Source organism: Haematobia irritans, chromosome 1, assembly GCF_050003625.1.
Source record: "Haematobia irritans isolate KBUSLIRL chromosome 1, ASM5000362v1, whole genome shotgun sequence".
NCBI classification, from domain to species: Eukaryota; Metazoa; Arthropoda; class Insecta; order Diptera; family Muscidae; genus Haematobia; species Haematobia irritans.
Genome location: NC_134397.1, coordinates 71,281,103 through 71,301,112, shown reverse-complemented (window position 1 = coordinate 71,301,112; position 20,010 = coordinate 71,281,103). Strand labels below are relative to the sequence as shown.

The following is a 20,010-nucleotide window of genomic DNA, read 5'->3' as shown; positions in this document are numbered from 1 at the left end:
CAATATTCAACTTTTTGCCTCTAAACAAAAAATCACTTATACCACCCGAAAGTACTCGATGAGAGGAGAAATGTAATTTCTGGATTTTGCTAGATTGGTTGCTGTTCGTTTTTTATGAGCCTCTATAAATTCAATTTTGAGCACTTTTTTTCATTTTTCGAATGGGCATAGATCGAATAAACCACAAATATTATTTTTGGTCCATGAACATGGAAAATTTTTGTCGCAAAAACATTTTTTCCTCGGCAAAAACTACATGGTTGCCGACATCAGATACATACATAATTTTCTAGAAAATGACATGGTTGCGACAAACATGTTCACCGTCGAAAAATAACATTTAGCTCTTGAAACATTTTTGGGGTGATCACATTCCTTCTCTGAGTGTTACCAGTTACACTATTCACTACATGCATAGCAGAAGTACCCAGGAAGTTGAATGGTAGAGTCGATGGCGAAACAATATGGGGTTCCATTCGACATCCTTTTCAAGTCATGTGCCCAATTTATGATAAACCCCGCGGTAGACACAAGGGCCTATTGTGGCTTTTGCGGCAACGCTTGGGTGCGGATAAAGAAACCTTGTTGACTACACAAAGGGTGGTTAAAATTTCAAGGGCCGATGTTGATATTGAATAAAACACAAACTATTTAGGAAATTATTGTAATTTTATTTTATTATGATATATTGGTATTACTCAATTATGTATGGAACAAAATATCGGCCAAATGGGCTCCGCGACCTCGGTGGCACACCTTCATCCGATGGTCGAAATTTTCGATGACGCTGAGGCATAATGGAGGTTCTATGCCGTTAATGTACCGAATTATCTCATCCTTTAGCTCTTGAATTGTTGCTGGCTTATCGACGTACACCTTTTCTTTCAAATAACCCCAAAGAAAAAAGTCCAACGGTGTCAAATCACATGATATTGGCGGCCAATTGACATCGCCATTACGTGAGATAACACGGCCATTGAATTTGTTGCGCAAAAGAGCCATTGTTTCGTTAGCTGTGTGGCAAGTGGCACCGTCCTGCTGAAACCACATATCGTCCACATCCATATCTTCCAATTCGGGCCATAAAAAGTTCATTATCATCTCACGATAGCGAACACCATTCATAGTAACTGCCTGACCGGCCTCATTTTGGAAAAAATACGGCCTGATGATGCCGCCAGCCCATAAACCAAACAGTCACTCTTTGTGGGTGCATTGGTTTTTCGACAATCACTCTTGGATTCTCATTCGCCGAAATGCGGCAATTCTGTTTATTGACGAATCCACTGATGTGAAAATGTGCCTCATCACCGAAGATGATTTTCTTCGAAAATTGATCATCCACTGCCGCCATTTCTTGGAACCATTCTGCCCATTCACGACGTCCATGGTGCAAATTGAGTAAGTCTGAAATAGAGAAATGTCAAATAAAATTCGGAAAAAAACTTGGCGTTTACGTGTGGTTCACATTCAACATCGACCCTTACAATTTAACCACCACTTATAAAGCATTTGGCCGGTCAGACAATTTTACAACAAGTGGAATAACGTACAGAACACCACATTTAGATCTGGATAATCTTTATTTGGAGGCCAAGATCACCCTTATGTGTAGGTTAGGTTAGGTTAAAGTGGCAGCCCGATTAAGTTTCAGGCTCACTTAGACTATTCAGTCCATTGTGATACCACATATAATTAAAAGTTCCTATTACATATGGTCACTTCTAGTTGTAACCACTGAACCTTCTCTATTATTTTCTTTTGTTGAACCAACCAGATTGTTCCAAAAACATTAACAGACTGCTTAAGTTAACGTTTTCTTGGTCCGCCAGTAATCTAAAGCTATATGCCCCTAAAATTCGCTTACGCCTATAGTTGTTTATATAAATAAAAGACTTCCGATTAACTTAACAACTATTTAAAACTATGTTTATTTAATATAAATTTGTGCGACAATGAAATAAATTTCTTTTATTAAAAAAAGCTACAGTTGAAGGCTGAACAACTCGCGAGCAACTAGTAATTGTTTTCTTCTTCGTCTGTCAGCTGAAGGGTTGCCATCTCGTTCTTTTTCAGAAGTCGGCAAGTTCGGGGCTGCCACATCCACCCCCTCCCTAGTAACCAAGTCAGGATGTGCTTGGAACGAAACATTTTTGCGAGATGGACATGGTTGTGGTGATTCATTATCAATCGATGGTAAATCTCGAACTGAAGACGATGTTATATTTCGAGCCGATGATTGGATGTTTTCAGATTTGGACATTGCACCTTGTGTCGGTGGAGGTTCTTGATGTGATTCTGCTCGTTTTTCAGAATTATTGATGATGAAAGCAGGTTTCAAACGGTCGACCGATATGTCAACATTTTTACCCTTTATCAAGATGGTATATATTCGATCCGAAATCCGTTGAACTATTTCGAATGGTCCAGTATAAGGTGGTTCAAGAGGTTCTCGGACAGCATCTGTGCGTAGAAAAACATGAGTACAATCCTGGAGATTCTTAAATACGAACATTTTGCTTTTGTTGTGATGCGAAACTGGAACGGGTCGCAAGAAATTGAAATGTTCGCGAAGTCTCTTTAAAAATTCGGATGGCTCGTTAGAAACATTTATTTGGCTGAAAAAATCGTGTGGTAATCGTATATGTCCGCCATATAGAAGGTCAGCTGGCGAAGCTTGTAGGTCTTCTTTAAAAGCGGTTCTCAATCCAAGCATTACTGTTGGAAGTATTTCAACCCAAGACGTGTTACTATGACACATTAATGCGGCTTTAAACGTTCTGTGCCATCTTTCTATCATCCCGTTCGATTGAGGATGGTAGGCTGTCGTTCTCGTTCGTTTGGAGCCAGTTAAAATAACAAGTGCTTTGAATAATCCAGATTCGAATTGGGTCCCTTGATCGGTTGTTATTACCTTAGGGCAACCAAAACGTGAAATCCAATTTGTCCAAAATGCCGCTGCTACAGTTTGCGCTGACATGTCCTTCAAAGGCACTGACTCTGGCCAACGAGAAAAACGATCTATCATTGTCAGACAGTATCGGTTACCTTGAACCAGAGGCATTACAACAATATCCAGGTGGACATGGTCAAATCGATGATCTGGGACATCTATCTTGTTGGGTGTAAATCGGTTATGTCTGGTAATTTTAGATCTTTGACACGAAAGACAGTTGCGAGACCAATTCAAAATTTGTTTTTTCATCCCAGGCCAAACATACCTTTCACGAATCTGTTGAAGACCAACACGCCCACTGGGATGTGAAAGATTATGAATAGAATTGAAAGTTTGTTGTCGTAAAGATTCAGGAACGTATATACGAACATTTCCAGTCGAGATGTCGCAATAAACTGCAGATGTATCGAAGTGTACTTTTTGTAACTTTAAAGAATTGGCGCCATCCAAAATAGATACCAATTCTTCGTCAGTCTCTTGCGCTGATTGAAGTTCCATTAGGGAAACTGAAGTAGGCATTGATATTGCATTGAGACGAGAAAATGCATCTGCCACCGTATTTTCTGGTCCAGACAAATATATAATTTCAGTTGTAAATTGCGAAATAAAATCTAAGTGCCTCAATTGTCGAGGTGAAGCCTTTTCCGGTCGTTGAGAAAATGCGTAGATCAAAGGTTTGTGATCGGTCCTTATAACAAAATGCCGTGCTTCGAGAATGTGCCGAAAATACTTTATCGCTTCATAAATGGCAAGCAATTCTCTGTCATAAGTGCTATAATTCCTTTCAGACTTACTTAGCTTTCGGGAGAAAAAACCAAGAGGCTGCCATACTCCGTTAAGTTTCTGCTCAATAACGGCACCGATTGCTGTATCCGATGCATCCGTAGTTAAAGTTAGGTCTGAGCCTGATGCCGGGTGAGCAAGCATGGTTGCATGACGTAGGCTCTCCTTACAAGCTAAAAATGCAGTTTCTGCCTCAGGCGTCCACGGAACCTTTCTCTTATCATTTCTCCTTGAGTCTTTAAGAAATTCGTTTAATGGCGCCTGCAATTGAGCAGCATGAGGTATGCATCGACGATAAAAATTTATTACACCAAGAAATCTACGAAGTTCGCAAATCGTTTCGGGCTTAGCGTAGTTTTCGATTGCGATTACACGATCGGTTGGAGGTTTCGAACCGTTTGCGTTGATGACATACCCGAGAAATTGTACTTCTGATTGGCCAAAAGAACATTTGCTAACATTTATTGTTAGTCCATGATGGCGTAAACGTTGAAATATTTCTCGCAAATGAGCCTCGTGCTCCTCAATTGATGATGACATGACAATAATATCGTCTATGTAACAATAAACATAGTCAAGGCCCCTCAGAACCGAATCCATAAATCTTTGAAATGTCTGGGTAGCATTTCGCAAACCAAATGGCATATATAACAAGTATATACGGCCGTAAGTTCGGCCAGGCCGAAGCTTATGTACCCTCCATCATGGATTGCGTAGAAACTTCATTTAAACACTGCCATCCACAATCGAATTACTTAAGTTGCGGTAACGCTTGCCGATGGCAAGGTATCTTAAAACCTCCTAACACCATCTTCTAAATTGTATGTAAGTCCATACGTGGTATATATTAAATCCAAAAAGATCGATCCAATACGTATATAATTCAGTTTGACAAAGTAGACATAAAATTTTGACAAAATTTTCTACAGAAATAAAATTTTAACAACATTTTCTATAGAAATAAAATTTTCACAAAATTTTCTATAGAAATAAACTTTTGACAAAATTTTCTATAGAAATAAAATCTTGGTAGGTTATTTTTGGCTCGAGTGGCAACCATGATTATGAACCGAATAAAATTTGAACAAAATTTTCCATAGAAATAAAATTTTTATGCAATGCTTATCATAGTTTCGGCTATAGGTCGATTAAAAAACATAGGAATGATGTTTTTATTTAAGTTTTATTTCCAATATTTCGGTTGACTTCGTCAAAACCGTTTTCAAGGATTTATTCTGGTGTGCACAGCTTCACACTCTGTTTTACACAATTTTGATAAAATTTTCTATAGAAATAAAATTTTGACAATGATGAAAATTTTATTATGAACCGAATAAAATTTTAACAAAATTTTCTCTAGAAATAAAATTTTGACAAAATTTTCTATAGAAATAAAATTTTGACAAAATTTTCTATAGAAATAAAATTTTGGTAGATTATTTTTGCCTCTAGTGGCAACCATGATTATGAACCGATATGGACCAATTTTTGTGTGATTGGACCAATTTTGGTATGGTTGTTAGCGACCATATACTAACACCACGTGCCTAATTTGAACCGGATCGGATGAATTTTGCTCCTCCAAGAGGCTCCGGAGGTCAAATCTGGAGAATGTTTTATATGGGGGCTATATATAATTATGGAGCGATATGGACCAATTCTGGCACGGTTGTTAAAGATCATATACTAACACCATGTTCCAAATTACAACCGGATTGGATGAAATTTGCTTCTCTTGGAGACTTCGCAAGCCAAATCTGGGGATCGGTTTATATGGGGGCTATATATAATTATGAACGGATGTGGACCAATTTTTGCATGGTTGTTAGAGACCATATACCAATACCATGTACCAAATTTCAGGCGGATCGGATGAAATTTGCTTCTCTTTGAGGCTCCGCAACCCAAATCTGGGGATCGGTTTATATGGGCGCCATATATAATTATGGACCGATGTAGACCAATTTTTGCATGGTTGTTAGAGACCATATACCAACATCATGTACCAAATTTCAGCCGGATCGGATGAAATTTACTTCTCTTTGAGGCTCCGCAAGCCAAATCTGGGGATCGGTTTATATGGGGGCTATATATAATTATGGACCGATGTGGACCAATTTTTGCATGATTGTTAGAGACCATATACCAACACCATGTACCAAATTTCAGCCGGATCGGATGAAATTTACTTCTCTTTGAGGCTCCACAAGCCAAATCTGGGGATCGGTTTATATGGGGGCTATATATAATTAAGGACCGATATGGACCAATTTCTCCATGGTTGTTAGAGACCATATACCAACATCATGTGCCAAATTTCAGCCGGATCGGATGATATTTTCTTCTCTTTGAGACTCCGCAAGCCAAATCTGGGGATCGGTTTGTATGGGGGCTATATATAATTATGGACCGATGTGAACCAATTTTTGCATGGTTGTTAGAGACCATATACCAACACCATGTACCAAATTTCAGCCGGATCGGATGAAATTTGCTTCTCTTTTAGGCTCCGCAAGCCAAATCTGGGGATCGCTTTATATGGGGGCTATATATAATTATGGACCGATGTTGATGTTCCGATGTTCAGCCGGATCGGATGAAATATGCTTCTGTTAGAGGCTCCACAAGCCAAATCTGAGGGTCCCTTTATATGGGTGCTATACGTAAAAGTGGACCGATATGGCCCATTTTCAATACCATCCGACCTACATCGATAACAACTACTTGTGTCAAGTTTCAAGTCGATAGCTTGTTTCGTTCGGAAGTTAGCGAGATTTCAACAGACGGACGGACGGACGGACGGACATGCTTAGATCGACTCAGAATTTCACCACGACCCAGAATATATATACTTTATGGGGTCTTAGAGCAATATTTCGATGTGTTACAAACGGAATGACAAAGTTAATATACCCCCATCCTATGATGGAGGGTATAAAAATTCCACCAGACCAAATGGTGTACACACCGCCGTTTTCTCAATGTCCTCATTTGCCATAGGAATTTGATAATACGCCCTAACCAGATCAAGTGTAGTAAAAACGGACTTACCATGTAATCTTTCTGAAAAGTCGTTAATATTGGCTATGGGATACCGGTCAGGTACAGTCTGGGAATTCAGCTTACGGTAATCACCGCATGCGCGCCAACCACCAGTTTTCTTCGACACCATGTGGAGTGGGCTGGCCCATGGGCTTCTCGAAGGACGACATATTCCATTTTCTAGTAAAAATTCAATTTCTGCTTTCGCAACTGCAAGTTTTTCACCAGAAAGTCGACGTGGGCGACAAGCAACAGGTTGTCCTGTGGTCTCAATGTTGTGGACGACAATGGGCTCCGTAGCTAGCTTGCGAGTCAATGTCGTCGTTGTTATGTCATTGAATTCATCAATTAATTTTTTAAAATGTCCCGTTGATGTAGAATGAATTGATATGCTAAAAATACCTGGTATTTGAATGCTGCCACGGCTGCTTAGCTTCGTTTTATTATCGATAAGACATCTTCTTTTTAGATCAATTATCAAATTATAATTAATTAAAAAGTCGGCTCCCAATATTGGCGATTTGACGTCGGCAATAATAAATAACCACTTGAATTCGCGTCGTAGACCAAGGTCTAATTTGAAAACACAATGACCGTAGGTTTGAATCTCTTGTCCATTGGCTGACAGAAGTTTCATAGTGGATGGTTTAAGAGTTGCCTTAAGTGATGAAGGTGGTACTACAGACACCACTGAGCCGGAGTCGATTAAAAAGTTCATTTTTGTAGATTTATCGAAAATGTGTAAACGGTTTTCTTCAACAGGGTTAAGTTTGTTGCTGTCGTCAACCCTGTGGACTGACGACAGCACCATTAGTTTCCCGATGTATTATTGTAACGAGTGCAATTAGGTTTGCAATGTTGAGCAGCATCTCCAAACTTCTGATGATACCAGCAAAGTGAATTGTCACTGGAATCTTTGTTGACTCGGGGGCTGCTTCGAGATCTTGATCGATGACGATTCTTGTTCTTACCATGTTGTTGAATTTGTAAGGTATCAAACTTGTCGTTTAAGATTTTAATAGCCTTACAAATATCCGACAAAGATACTTAAGAATTTATGGCATTCACGGAACTATGCATGTCAAATCGTGAAGAAGGTGTTACACTAGCATTAGCCATGTTGGCATCCAACATCTTGTCTGCCATCTTCGCAAGCTTGTCTAAGTCCTCTTCCTCCCACACTGTCAATAAAGGTCGAATTGAATCTGGCATTTGTCCCAAAAATAAAGTGCGAATAATGGGTTCATTACCACTGCCAAACGTTTCATATGGGACAAAACCTCTGATGGTTTTAAACCAGCTGTTTCTCCTCCTTGAAGCAATCGACGTAATTTGGATTCTGGGGATTCAGCAAATCTTGAAACAATACGTTGTTTCAAAACAGTATATTTATTCTCAGCCGGAGGATTTGTTATAAGGTCTTCGACAGACAAAAGTATGTCATCTTCGAGGTGAACAGAAACAATATCAAATTTGTCTGCTTCTTGGGTGACGTCATACAAAGCAAAAGATCTTTCTATTTGGGCGAACCACAACTCAGGATTATGCTTATTGAACTTAGGTATATGTACCCGATGAATTCCAGGTCGTTGCACATCACTCGAAGGCTGCCGTGCTTCTCGAAGAGAAAGAACTTCACTCTGTAACTCCTCCATACGTTTTAGAATGTTTTCCATTTCTGACATTTCAGTATTACTGGAGTCGTAAAAATCCAAATCGTCGCCACTACCAGAATCTTCCTTATAATCAATGTTTCCTCGTTGTCGCAAATTGTATTGACTGGTATGCATCAGCAAAAAAGAAAATTTGTCATAGCAAAACGATGCATGCACAAAATCTGATGAAATTGACGTTAATTTCAAAAATTCTGCTGCTGCTCTGCTTCCAAGAATACAATTTCCCAATAAAGATGAAATAAATTGTATTCCGTGCCGTACGTGAACTGCAGGGGTCACCAATATAGTTGTTTGGATAAATAAAAGACTTCCGATTAACTTAACAACTATTTAAAACTATGTTTATTTAATATAAATTTGTGCGACAATGAAATAAATTTCTTTTATTAAAAAAAGCTACAGTTGAAGGCTGAACAACTCGCGAGCAACTAGTAATTGTTTTCTTCTTCGTCTGTCAGCTGAAGGGTTGCCATCTCGTTCTTTTTCAGAAGTCGGCAAGTTCGGGGCTGCCACACGCCTTACACAAAATGCAGGACACTCACACAAGAAGTGCTTAATTGATTCCTTTTCCTCCGCATCATGACAGCTAATACAGTAGTCATTATACTTCGCACCAATAGTTTTTGCAAATTCGCCTATAAGATAGCTACCCGTTATAGCAGATATCAGGAGTGATATCTGACGTCTTGAGAACACTAGCATATCTAGTGTCCGGTTCAAGTTTAAATGGGACCACATTTGTTTGGTGTCGTTACAACCCTTGCAATTCTCCCATCGAACATTTGCCATCATTACACCTTCTCACGCAGTAAGAGCTTGCAACATACCAACAGATTCTAGTTCCCCTGGAATATGTAAGGTAGTTCTTAGCCTGTATCTCTTGAGATCCAGCGTTACAAACAGCCTCTAAATCAGGCAGGTCTGAACAGCATTCTTATGGGTACTGTAGCTGAAGCAGTGAGAAGCTACAAGATTACAAGCTGATGTACCAAAGCGCAACACAAAAATGGACGATAACACAACACAATCTACAACAACAACATATAAATTCCGCATAAGCCGTAGTACCGGCGACTGCATTTTGCATGATATTAGCTGGGGCACAATTACCGTGGCCTACCATCTAGTGTTACAAGGGTTCTTATGGTATAAATAATATACAATAGGTATAAATGTCCTTCATGCTATCTATATTTTATCTACCGATATTGGATCGCCCATACCTGGGAAACCATTCTCGGTGAATTGACCAGACAAACTGTCAATCAAAATTAAAATCACAGTCTCATGTACAGTATTTGAGATATAGACACTAGTCATCGGCTATCTTTAGGCCCAATATTGGATCGCCCATATCTGGAAACCAGACCAGACAAACTGCCAGTGGTAGATATTGACGAAGACACAAAAATTAAAATTAAAAACTCAAAAGTCTCCAGATATCGGCTATATATAGGTCCCATATTGAAATGCCTATATCCGGAAAAAAAATCTTACTGAATTTACCAGACACACTGCCAGTGGTAGATATTGGTAGGATGAAAAAATGAAAAAGTCTCAGGTACAGTATTTGAAATATACCGTCAGCTACGGTATACGGCCATTATTGTTGTTTTTTTTTTTTTTTTTTTTTGCCAAATATCGGCTTCGGTCGAGCTCTACAGTTTTATTAACTGAGAACTAAATGTATAAGAAACTTCCATATAGACGGCCCAAAAAATAAATATATACAAACATTTTTTATTGGTTATAAATAGATATTTATTTGTCATTTTACTTTTATTTTATACTCTCCTTCTCTATTTGTTATTTCTCATTAACATAAAAACAAAATAAAATATTGTTAATTTCTATGTATATATATGCATGTATGGATTTGTGTAGATAGTTCAAATAGTTTGAGTTAATTCATTTTCTTTAATACCTTTAAAAGAATTATTTTAATAATTTTTCTTCTTAATTAATGCTGTCTAGTTGCAGTTACGGAAATTCATTTCAGTTTTGTCTTCATATTTATTTTAAACTTTTCATCATTTAAAATGTGAAAATCATTTTTTTGTTTCTGTTATTACAGCTTCAAATCAATTTTACAAAACGAACATAAAACATTTATCAATCAATTAAACAACAACAAAAATTCTAAGTATTAAAGTTAATAAATATTTACATTTACAATTCTTTTTGTTTTGTATATTTTTTGTTTACTATTTTAGAAATCGCCATCTATTATCTTTACACATTGTTTGTTTTACTCCAAAAATTCTAAAAACTACATAATAAACAATTGATAAATATATTTTGTAAACGTTTTATATATGTTTCTATTTTTTTCAAAATTAATCATTTCCTTTTTTTTGTTACTAAAAATGTTTCTTGGTTGCTGTCCACAATTAAAAAAAAAACGAAATTCCATTCCTCTGATATTGCTTTCTGCCCTTTCTCTCTCGTTCGCTCACTCCCTCTCTCCTTCTCTTTCAGGCGAATGATTCTTTATTATTCTTATGTAAATATTTTTAATAATGGCTTTTACAGATTTGTTTTCTTTCTTTATTGTTAAAGGACATTTGTTAGTATTAGGGTAAAAAATAGGTAAAATTATACTCTTCTCAATAAAATAGTTAAGTTATAATAAAAACTAAAAATTATTACAAAAAAATGCCACTAAGTTTAGCACAAAAATTGTTCTACTCGCATTTACTTTTAACAGTCAACATTATTTGATTTGTTTGTCGTATTAAGTAAAGTGCACTAATAAATACTGCATTTGGTCTGAAAAGAAAAGAATAAAAAGAAAATGCCTTTAATAAATGCTTTAATTTGATAATGTTACATTGAGTTTAGGGCTATGTGATAATGATCACCTAAAAACCCATTCAGTCATTGAATTTTCCCATGAAGTCATTAGAAACGAAAATAGAATAGTCAATCCTTGCTAAGTCACATATCACTTTGACAAAATTTTCTATAGAAATAAAATGTTGACAAAATTTTCTATAGAAATAAAATTTTGACAAAATTTTCTATAGAAATAAAATTTTGACAAAATTTTCCATACAAATAAAATTTTGACAAAATTTTCTATAGAAATAAAATTTTGAAAAAATTTTCTATAGAAATAAAATTTTGACAAAATTTTCTATAGAAATAAAATTTTGACAAAATTTTCTATAGAAATAAAATTTTGACAAAATTTTCTATAGAAATAAAATTTTGACAAAATTTTCTATAGAAATAAAATTTTGACAACATTTTCTAAAGAAATAAAATTTTGACAACATTTTCTAAAGAAATAAAATTTTGACAAAATTTTCTATAGAAATAAAATTTTGACAAAATTTTCTATAGAAATAAAATTTTGACGAAATTTTCTATAGAAATAAAATTTTGACAAAGAAATTAGGAATTAAATTTTGACAAAATTTTCTACAGAAATAAAATTTTGACAAAATTTTCTATACAAATAAAATTTTGAAAAAATTTTCTATAGAAATAAAATTTTGACAAAATTTTTTGTAGAAATAAAATTTTGACAAAATTTTCTATAGAAATAAAATTTTGACAAAATTTTCTATAGAAATAAAATTTTGACAAAATTTTCTATAGAAATAAAATTTTGACAAAATTTTCTATAGAAATAAAATTTTGACAAAATTTTCTATAGAAATAAAATTTTGACAAAATTATCTATAGAAATAAAATTTTGACAAAATTTTCTATAGAAATGAAATTTTGACAAAATTTTCTATAGAAATAAAATTTTGACAAAATTTTCTATAGAAATAAAATTTTGACAAAATTTTCTATAGAAATAAAATTTTGACAAAATTTTCTATACAAATAAAATTTTGACAAAATTTTCTATAGAAATAAAATTTTGACAAAATTTTCTATAGAAATAAAATTTTGACAAAATTTTCTATAGATATAAAATTTTGACAAAATTTTATAGAAATAAAATTTTGACAAAATTTTCTATAGAAATAAAATTTTGACAAAATTTTCTATAGAAATAAAATTTTGACAACATTTTCTATAGAAATAAAATTTTGACAAAATTATCTATATAAATAAAATTTTGACAAAATTTTCTATAGAAATAAAATTTTGAAAAAATTTTCTATAGAAATAAAATTTTGACAAAATTTTCTATAGAAATAAAATTTTGAAAAATTTTCTATAGAAATAAAATTTTGAAAAATTTTCTATAGAAATAAAATTTTGACAAAATTTTCTATAGAAATAAAATTTTGACAAAATTTTCTATAGAAATAAAATTTTGTTGTTGTTTTTGTTGCAGCTTAAAACCATACATTGACTAAACTACAAGTGTAGCTTAACCAACAGAGGAAAAGAATGTTTGTCAAATTTATTTGGGCAAAGCCCTATAGACTGCAAGATGGTTGGATGGACGCACGTTTCGGAATTACCACATTCCTCATCAGCATCCTCTACTTGCAGCAAAACTATCAACCAATTATCAGAATAAATTCAGGCAGTTTATTAAACCCAACAAAAACCACACTTGAACCCTCCGAAAAAAGGTTTTACATTGATAGCCGGCTTATGCCGAAATAAATTCGAAACAAACATATCTCTTTTCCTATGCCACTGTCAAATCATCGATTTGAATTCACATGGCTGGGTTTATTTTGAGCGTGCCTCCTCTTCTTTTTCCATTTGTTTTGTTTTGTTATTGTTGGTTTTGTTCTTTAAGCATTGTTGTTGTTTTTGTTGCAGCTTAAAACCATACATTGACTAAACTACAAGTGTAGCTTAACCAACAGAGGAAAAGAATGTTTGTCAAATTTATTTGGGCAAAGCCCTATAGACTGCAAGATGGTTGGATGGACGCACGTTTCGGAATTACCACATTCCTCATCAGCATCCTCTACTTGCAGCAAAACTATCAACCAATTATCAGAATAAATTCAGGCAGTTTATTAAACCCAACAAAAACCACACTTGAACCCTCCGAAAAAAGGTTTTACATTGATAGCCGGCTTATGCCGAAATAAATTCGAAACAAACATATCTCTTTTCCTATGCCACTGTCAAATCATCGATTTGAATTCACATGGCTGGGTTTATTTTGAGCGTGCCTCCTCTTCTTTTTCCATTTGTTTTGTTTTGTTATTGTTGGTTTTGTTCTTTAAGCATTGTTGTTGTTTTTGTTGCAGCTTAAAACCATACATTGACTAAACTACAAGTGTAGCTTAACCAACAGAGGAAAAGAATGTTTGTCAAATTTATTTGGGCAAAGCCCTATAGACTGCAAGATGGTTGGATGGACGCACGTTTCGGAATTACCACATTCCTCATCAGCATCCTCTACTTGCAGCAAAACTATCAACCAATTATCAGAATAAATTCAGGCAGTTTATTAAACCCAACAAAAACCACACTTGAACCCTCCGAAAAAAGGTTTTACATTGATAGCCGGCTTATGCCGAAATATGTATGGTTTTAAGCTGCAACAAAAACAACAACAATGCTTAAAGAACAAAACCAACAATAACAAAACAAAAGAAATAAAATTTTGACAAAATTTTCTATAGAAATAAAATTTTGACAAAATTTTCTATAGAAATAAAATTTTGACAAAATTTTCTATAGAAATAAAATTTTGACAAAATTTTCTATAGAAATAAAATTTTGACAAAATTTTCTATAGAAATAAAATTTTGACAAAATTTTCTATAGAAATAAAATTTTGACAAAATTTTCTATAGAAATAAAATTTTGACAAAATTTTCTATAGAAATAAAATTTTGACAAAATTTTCTATAGAAATAAAATTTTGAAAAAATTTTCTATAGACATAAAATTTAGACAAAATTTTCTATCGAAATGAAATTATGATAAAATTTTCTTTCGAAATAAAATTTTGATAAAATCTCTTATGGAAATAAATTTTTGACAATAAAATAATGAAAAAAGAAGGAACACATCACTTAACATTTTCACTGGTTTAATACGCTGCAAGAAACTCGGTGCTATGGGGTTGATATACATGTACACATTAATATTCAGTTGGTCCACACTTCACGGTTTTGTGATGGAATAGTCCTTGACTTTTCAATATATTTACTCTAAAATTACTTTTATAAGGAAGATTTGTATTCTATTAGTGTTATTCTTTTGAAACTTCTTTTAGCGTATCTATTACCTGGTGGTTAGACAACAAAAGTATTTTGCAAACACAGATAAGATAATAAGACATTTGTCATTTTTCATAGCCCGACAAAATAAAATTACGAAATATTGCTTTTTTAGGTCTAGATGATTTCACGTAAATCCATACAGTTGTCTTTATTAAAAAAGGAGTTCTGGGACTTAGGACCTTAGAACTTAGGTATTAGTATTAAAGTATAGGGGTTCCCAAGTACAGTGAAACTTGTGAGAAGTGGTCACCCACAGTCGACTAAACTTTGTCCACATTTTGGTGGCGTCCAGTTACGAGAGGTTAATTTTAATTTGTTAATATAACAAACGTTCCCAGACAACTGTCAACTTTTGGGAGCTGGACGGTTTTTAGAGTGTCCCAGATTGAGAGGATTCACTGTATATTTGAACATTCTATAAGAAATTAATTGACTTGAAGACTTTCATTGTAAAATTCAAATAAATCTGAGTACATAAGGGGATTTAAAAAAAAACGGACATGAAATATGTTACGAGTTTAATTAAGCTTCATTTGAGCCGGTTTAATCCGATCAACAAAATTAAATAATTGTTGCAATTACAATCAAAAATATACTCAGAAAATATTTTAGTATACGGCTGACACCATTATATGAAAGAGGGTACCTTAAATTACTTAAAAATACAATTTAATAGCAATACTTACTGTCCTTCTTTGAAATATTCTTTCAATGTTGTACTGAATTTTTTCGAATATTTTACAAATTCCTTTTTACGCTGTTCCACAGCTTGTTTTCCAGTAACGCCGGGGATGAAGTTGCCAATTTCATTCACGACATCTAGTAATTTTTTAATGGCGCTGGCGATCTCCCTAGAAATTGCAATAGAAAAAAACCATTACACAATAAAAAAATATGAGGCATAAAAGAAATTTGCTTTTGCATATTAGCCAGATACCGAAACAGGCGATTAATAATAATCTATTTATTATTCGAGCTCGATAGACAAAGAAACTTGATGAATTGAGAAGCTTGCTTTCTTGTGAATTATCAACATTTTGTGGAATACTACCACTACCATGGGCTCCCACACATTAGTAACATATATAAATAATTTAAATTTACGGGATTTGTGGCGAAATATCAGTCATAAAATTTATGTCCAATTTTGTACCCTGCATTTAGTTTATTTATTGAGTGAATATAGGTGCATTGGGAATTTGGCAAATTTAAATCATATGGACAAAAGCATTTGATGTTCTTAAACTTACTTTATAGTCTCTAGAAACGTTCTACGATCCTGGATTTCATCTGGTATACGACCTAGTATAACTTTTAGGGCAACGGATTTACGATTTAATTCTTGGAATGGTTCTTCTGTTCGTGTCAAACGGTATTCATTCACTGTAAATTTAAAGTATACGAAATTTTATATAAGAAGAACGATAACGAGGAAAGTTTTATATTTAACTTACAGTCTGTTTCTGGTAAATTCCCTTGCAGTCTCAATACGGATTCGTTAAGATTTACATTGAGTTCAGCTTTGCGAACTATGGCCACTATTAGATCGTAGCAAAATCCTGGATTATTTTGCTCCGTCTTCAAAATAGATGACCGTATAGACTGTGCTGCTCCAACATCACGCCTTTCCAACTGAAAACATGGAAGTGAAATCAATTGCTTCTGGTCAATGGATGTTTATCTTTATGATGTCAATTCCAATCTTACCTCTGACAAAATGGGTCTAAGTATTACAGGCAAAACAAGTGATGGTGTTGGCAATTCACCCATGCTGCTGCTGCTGTTGGATTGATAATGTTTGTTTGGTATTTGCATAGAATATAAATGAATTAAATGAAAAACTAATAGGTTCCAACACGGAAGAGATAATAGGTCTTTTAAGGCTTAATTAGTGCACAAAATAGAGGTAGCGTAAGCATGTGTGATACTACGTTAAATTGACACGACGGCTCAGAAGCTATCCACAATAATTATTTAAGTACAATGCTTACTTCTAGCGGCCATACTGTCGCAAAAAACTTCATACGTAAAGGCCGGTGCTCTGTTCGGTTTTCGCATTGAAACTCCATACAAAACCAAAAAATGGGAAAAACTAGCATACATTGATTTTTCTACTTGAAAAACTGACGTTTGTAGCATGGCGCCATTTGCGATGTGAATTAAGAAATAATTTATTTATTAAAACTATTTGTGTGGGTTCCCTGCCAGCATTTCAAAGTTCCATTTCATCCTCATCGCTACCACAGACTCGTAAATGTCACCACAACCATCGCGAACTGTGATGGGGGAAGCATATCAAAAAGTACAAAATGTACATGAAAGTGTTTTGCCATCACTACTGTTAGAAGAGCCATTTTATTTTTTGTGAAACGCCAAGCGCAACCAGCTTGTTATATTTTGTTTAAATAAAAACGAAAATAAAGTTCTGAAAACATAGATATTACGCTTAAAATTGTAAAAGGTATATGGTGAACAATTTTCGACTTTCCAAATAGAATAAAGTGATCGTTTTTCAAATATTTTTCCAGGCACGCTGTATCCATCGAAAATAAACAAACTGGCTGATAGACGCTGCAACATGTAACTTGCTATTTAAAACTCAACATCATTCTTTTATTAATGCAAAAAATTATGTTAAATGTGATGAGATAAACCGAAAAATGTTATATTTATAAGAAATTATAAATGTTTAATCAAATCAATAAACATCTACACAATCGTGTTTTACTTGACCACAATGATTCTTCTACAATTACCTTAAAATGCATTTTTTCTGATAGTTTGCAGGGGTTCTTATTGGCGTCCTTCGAAATTGATCTAAATAGGCACCTAATAATTGCACTGATGAGAAACTTTTTCGTAGTAACTTGACGTGGTACAACTAGTGTTGGGAAAGTAACGAGTATTTGATTACAAGTACTCGTTACTGACTAATTTTTTGAGTACTCGTTACTAGTAAAAGAGTACTCAATGCCAGTTTTTTTCTTCTGACGGTAAGTAAGTTGGCGGTTTGGAAGTAAAATTCTTGACTTCTTGGAAAATATTAATTGAAGTTTTCGAAAATCGTTTTATCAGTTAAAATAACACGAAAAGAATATATGGCTTCTTCCTTTGAAGAAAGTGAAAAATTTATCTGATTTCTTAAAAACGTTTGCATTTGAAAGCATCACATGGATCACGTCTCATGCGAATAGTATGAATAATAATGTCGTTGACTTCAGCTGGTTCAATCCAACTGTTTTCAGAGAAGGTACCCAAGCTTAAAGGTAAGTACTATGTTCGCTTTTCGCGTTGAAATTTTCGCGGTTACTTTATTAAAACAGTTCAATATAAAGCAGATAAATTTACTCAATTGATGTGTAATTTCTTGTTCCTCTAGATTTCGGCAAGACTTTACAGGAATATGTCTGTTTTCATTTATAATTTTGATTATTTCAGGAAAAGTAATCACGAAAATAAAGTGATTTTCAACTCGAAAACCGAACATAGTACACACCTTAAGGCCGGTACTATGTTCATTCTTGCGAAAATTTTTTATGGAAACCATTATTTCGCACATAGAAAGCGGCGTTTTTTAGGTAGCTTGGAGCGCTATTTTTCAGGGAGCGATATTGGATTAAGTTGGTGGTTGTTGCTTGTTTTTACAAAATAACATTTTATTTTTCCTTGGGCAATTGATCTGCTATTCCTTTGATCCTTTGTATAGTTTCAGAACAAAAATATGGTCCGTGTTTGATTTATAAACCCGCGCAAATAGTTTTTAATAAATAAATTATTTCTTAATTCACATTGCAAATGGCGTCGTGTTATAAACGTCAGTTTTTCAACACGAAAAAACAAAGTATCACAAATGGAAAAAATTTCGCAAATTTTTCGCATTTTTTGGTTTTGTATGGAGTTTCAACGCGAAAACCGAACAGAGTACCGGCCTTTATTCAAAAACCCTTGGAAAATTTCAACATTGGGTCTCACGATAAAAATGATCGCTTAATATTTTCATCCACTGTCAATGGTGGATTTAAAAAGTTGGCAAATTGCAAGCATCAGTAATACACAATGTCATTTAGATATACCCTGACGAAAAAATACCAAATAGTGAATACGAAATTGGCTCTAAAAATTTGAATGATTGGTGAAAATCTTTTTCTAACGAGACCCATATATCTACAACACCACAGTTTATAAAACTAGAATAAAACTGGATAATGTAATTTGCTTTCTATACTGTTTTTAAATTTAAAAAAGGAAGATATTATTAAAAAGTGCCCACAATGTCTTTTTTAATTTTTTTTTTATAAAAGTAACGAGTAGTAACGAGTAGTAACGAGTACTCAATTCAAAAGTAACGAGTAGTCAAAAGTAATCAAAATTTACAACACTAGGTACAACTTGTCAATAGTGACGGCGCTTTTGCGACGAGTTTTTGATGTCGTATATGATTGTTTTCGACGTAGTGGGGATTCTCAGAAGCGCCCCCAAATTCAAAAAATGTTGGCAGGGACACCACTGTCACAACACATTTAACATAATTTTTTTATTAATGATAGAATGATGTTGATTTACAAGTGGCAAGTTACATGTTGCAGCGTCTATCAGCCAGTGTTTTTATTCTCGATGGTGGCAGCGTATCTGTAAACTATATGAAAAACAATCAAAAATTTGATGTTTATTGATTTGATTAAACATTTATAATTTCTTATAAATATAACATTTTTCGGTTTATCTCATCACATTTAACATAATTTTTTGCATTAATAAAAGGAATGATGTTGAGTTTTAAGTAGCAAGTTACATATTGCAGTGTCTATCATCCAGTTTGTTTATTTTCGATGGAGACAGCGTGCCTGGAAAAATATTTGAAAAACGATCACTTTATTCTATTTGGAAAGTCGAAAATTGTTCACCATATACCTTTCACAATTTTAAACGTAATATCTATGTTTTCAGAACTTCATTTTCGTTTTTATTTAAATAAAATATAACAAGCTGGTTGCGCTTGGCGTTTCACAAAAAATAAAATGGCTCTTCTAACAGTAGTGATGGCAAAATACTTTCATGTACATTTTGTACTTTTTGAACATCATTGCTTTATTAATTATAAAATGCGTCTAACAAGTGCACTCAAGCGGTGCTTTAATATAGTAACTTGGCGTGGTGTAGCTTCTCATTAGTGACGGCCTTTTCCGACAAGATTTGGATATTGTTTCTGGTCGTGGTGGGAATTCTAGGAAATGCCATCAACTAAAAAAAATGTTGGCATTCTAAAAAAATAACTTTGAATCACCCAGTGTGTACAGTGTTATTGTTGTTGCTTCATTTACTACGTGCCGGACGTCACGTTTTTTAATAATTAGTCCATTGACATACACCATGCATCAAAAATCAGCTGACA

General features: G+C 34.1%; 2 protein-coding genes and 1 long non-coding RNA gene across 3 annotated transcripts; all 3 read right to left on the bottom strand.

Moving 5' to 3' along the window:
- Nucleotides 1–7,591: 7,591 nt before the first annotated feature.
- Nucleotides 7,592–8,571, bottom strand: LOC142226002 (uncharacterized). Its single transcript, XM_075295862.1, has 3 exons — nucleotides 8,043–8,571; nucleotides 7,850–7,986; nucleotides 7,592–7,804 (listed from the first exon to the last, which is right to left on the bottom strand). Exons 1-3 carry the CDS (start codon nucleotides 8,569–8,571, stop codon nucleotides 7,592–7,594), a joined length of 879 nt encoding a protein of 292 aa, XP_075151977.1.
- A 2,410-nt stretch (nucleotides 8,572–10,981) lies between these two features.
- Ccm3 (programmed cell death protein 10 Ccm3) lies at nucleotides 10,982–16,515 on the bottom strand. Its single transcript, XM_075290725.1, has 5 exons — nucleotides 16,326–16,515; nucleotides 16,073–16,250; nucleotides 15,869–16,001; nucleotides 15,305–15,469; nucleotides 10,982–11,226 (listed from the first exon to the last, which is right to left on the bottom strand). Exons 1-5 carry the CDS (start codon nucleotides 16,431–16,433, stop codon nucleotides 11,142–11,144), a joined length of 669 nt encoding a protein of 222 aa, XP_075146840.1. The 5' UTR covers nucleotides 16,434–16,515; the 3' UTR covers nucleotides 10,982–11,141.
- A 2,749-nt stretch (nucleotides 16,516–19,264) lies between these two features.
- Nucleotides 19,265–19,634, bottom strand: LOC142239022 (uncharacterized). The gene is made up of 2 exons (XR_012722892.1): nucleotides 19,530–19,634; nucleotides 19,265–19,462 (listed from the first exon to the last, which is right to left on the bottom strand). It is a non-coding gene; the product is annotated as an uncharacterized LOC142239022 (long non-coding RNA).
- Nucleotides 19,635–20,010: the final 376 nt, after the last annotated feature.

Coding starts and splice junctions, on each gene's coding strand:
- LOC142226002 (XM_075295862.1), bottom strand. CDS start 8,571: ATGCATACCAGTCAATACAATTTGCGACAACGAGGAAACATTGATTAT. Junction 7,987..8,042: donor GGTTTTGTCCCATATGAAAC/GTTTGGCAGTGG, acceptor GACAAATGCCAG/ATTCAATTCGACCTTTATTG. Junction 7,805..7,849: donor GATTTGACATGCATAGTTCC/GTGAATGCCATA, acceptor GATATTTGTAAG/GCTATTAAAATCTTAAACGA.
- Ccm3 (XM_075290725.1), bottom strand. CDS start 16,433: ATGCAAATACCAAACAAACATTATCAATCCAACAGCAGCAGCAGCATG. Junction 16,251..16,325: donor TTAGACCCATTTTGTCAGAG/GTAAGATTGGAA, acceptor CCATGTTTTCAG/TTGGAAAGGCGTGATGTTGG. Junction 16,002..16,072: donor GAATTTACCAGAAACAGACT/GTAAGTTAAATA, acceptor TTAAATTTACAG/TGAATGAATACCGTTTGACA.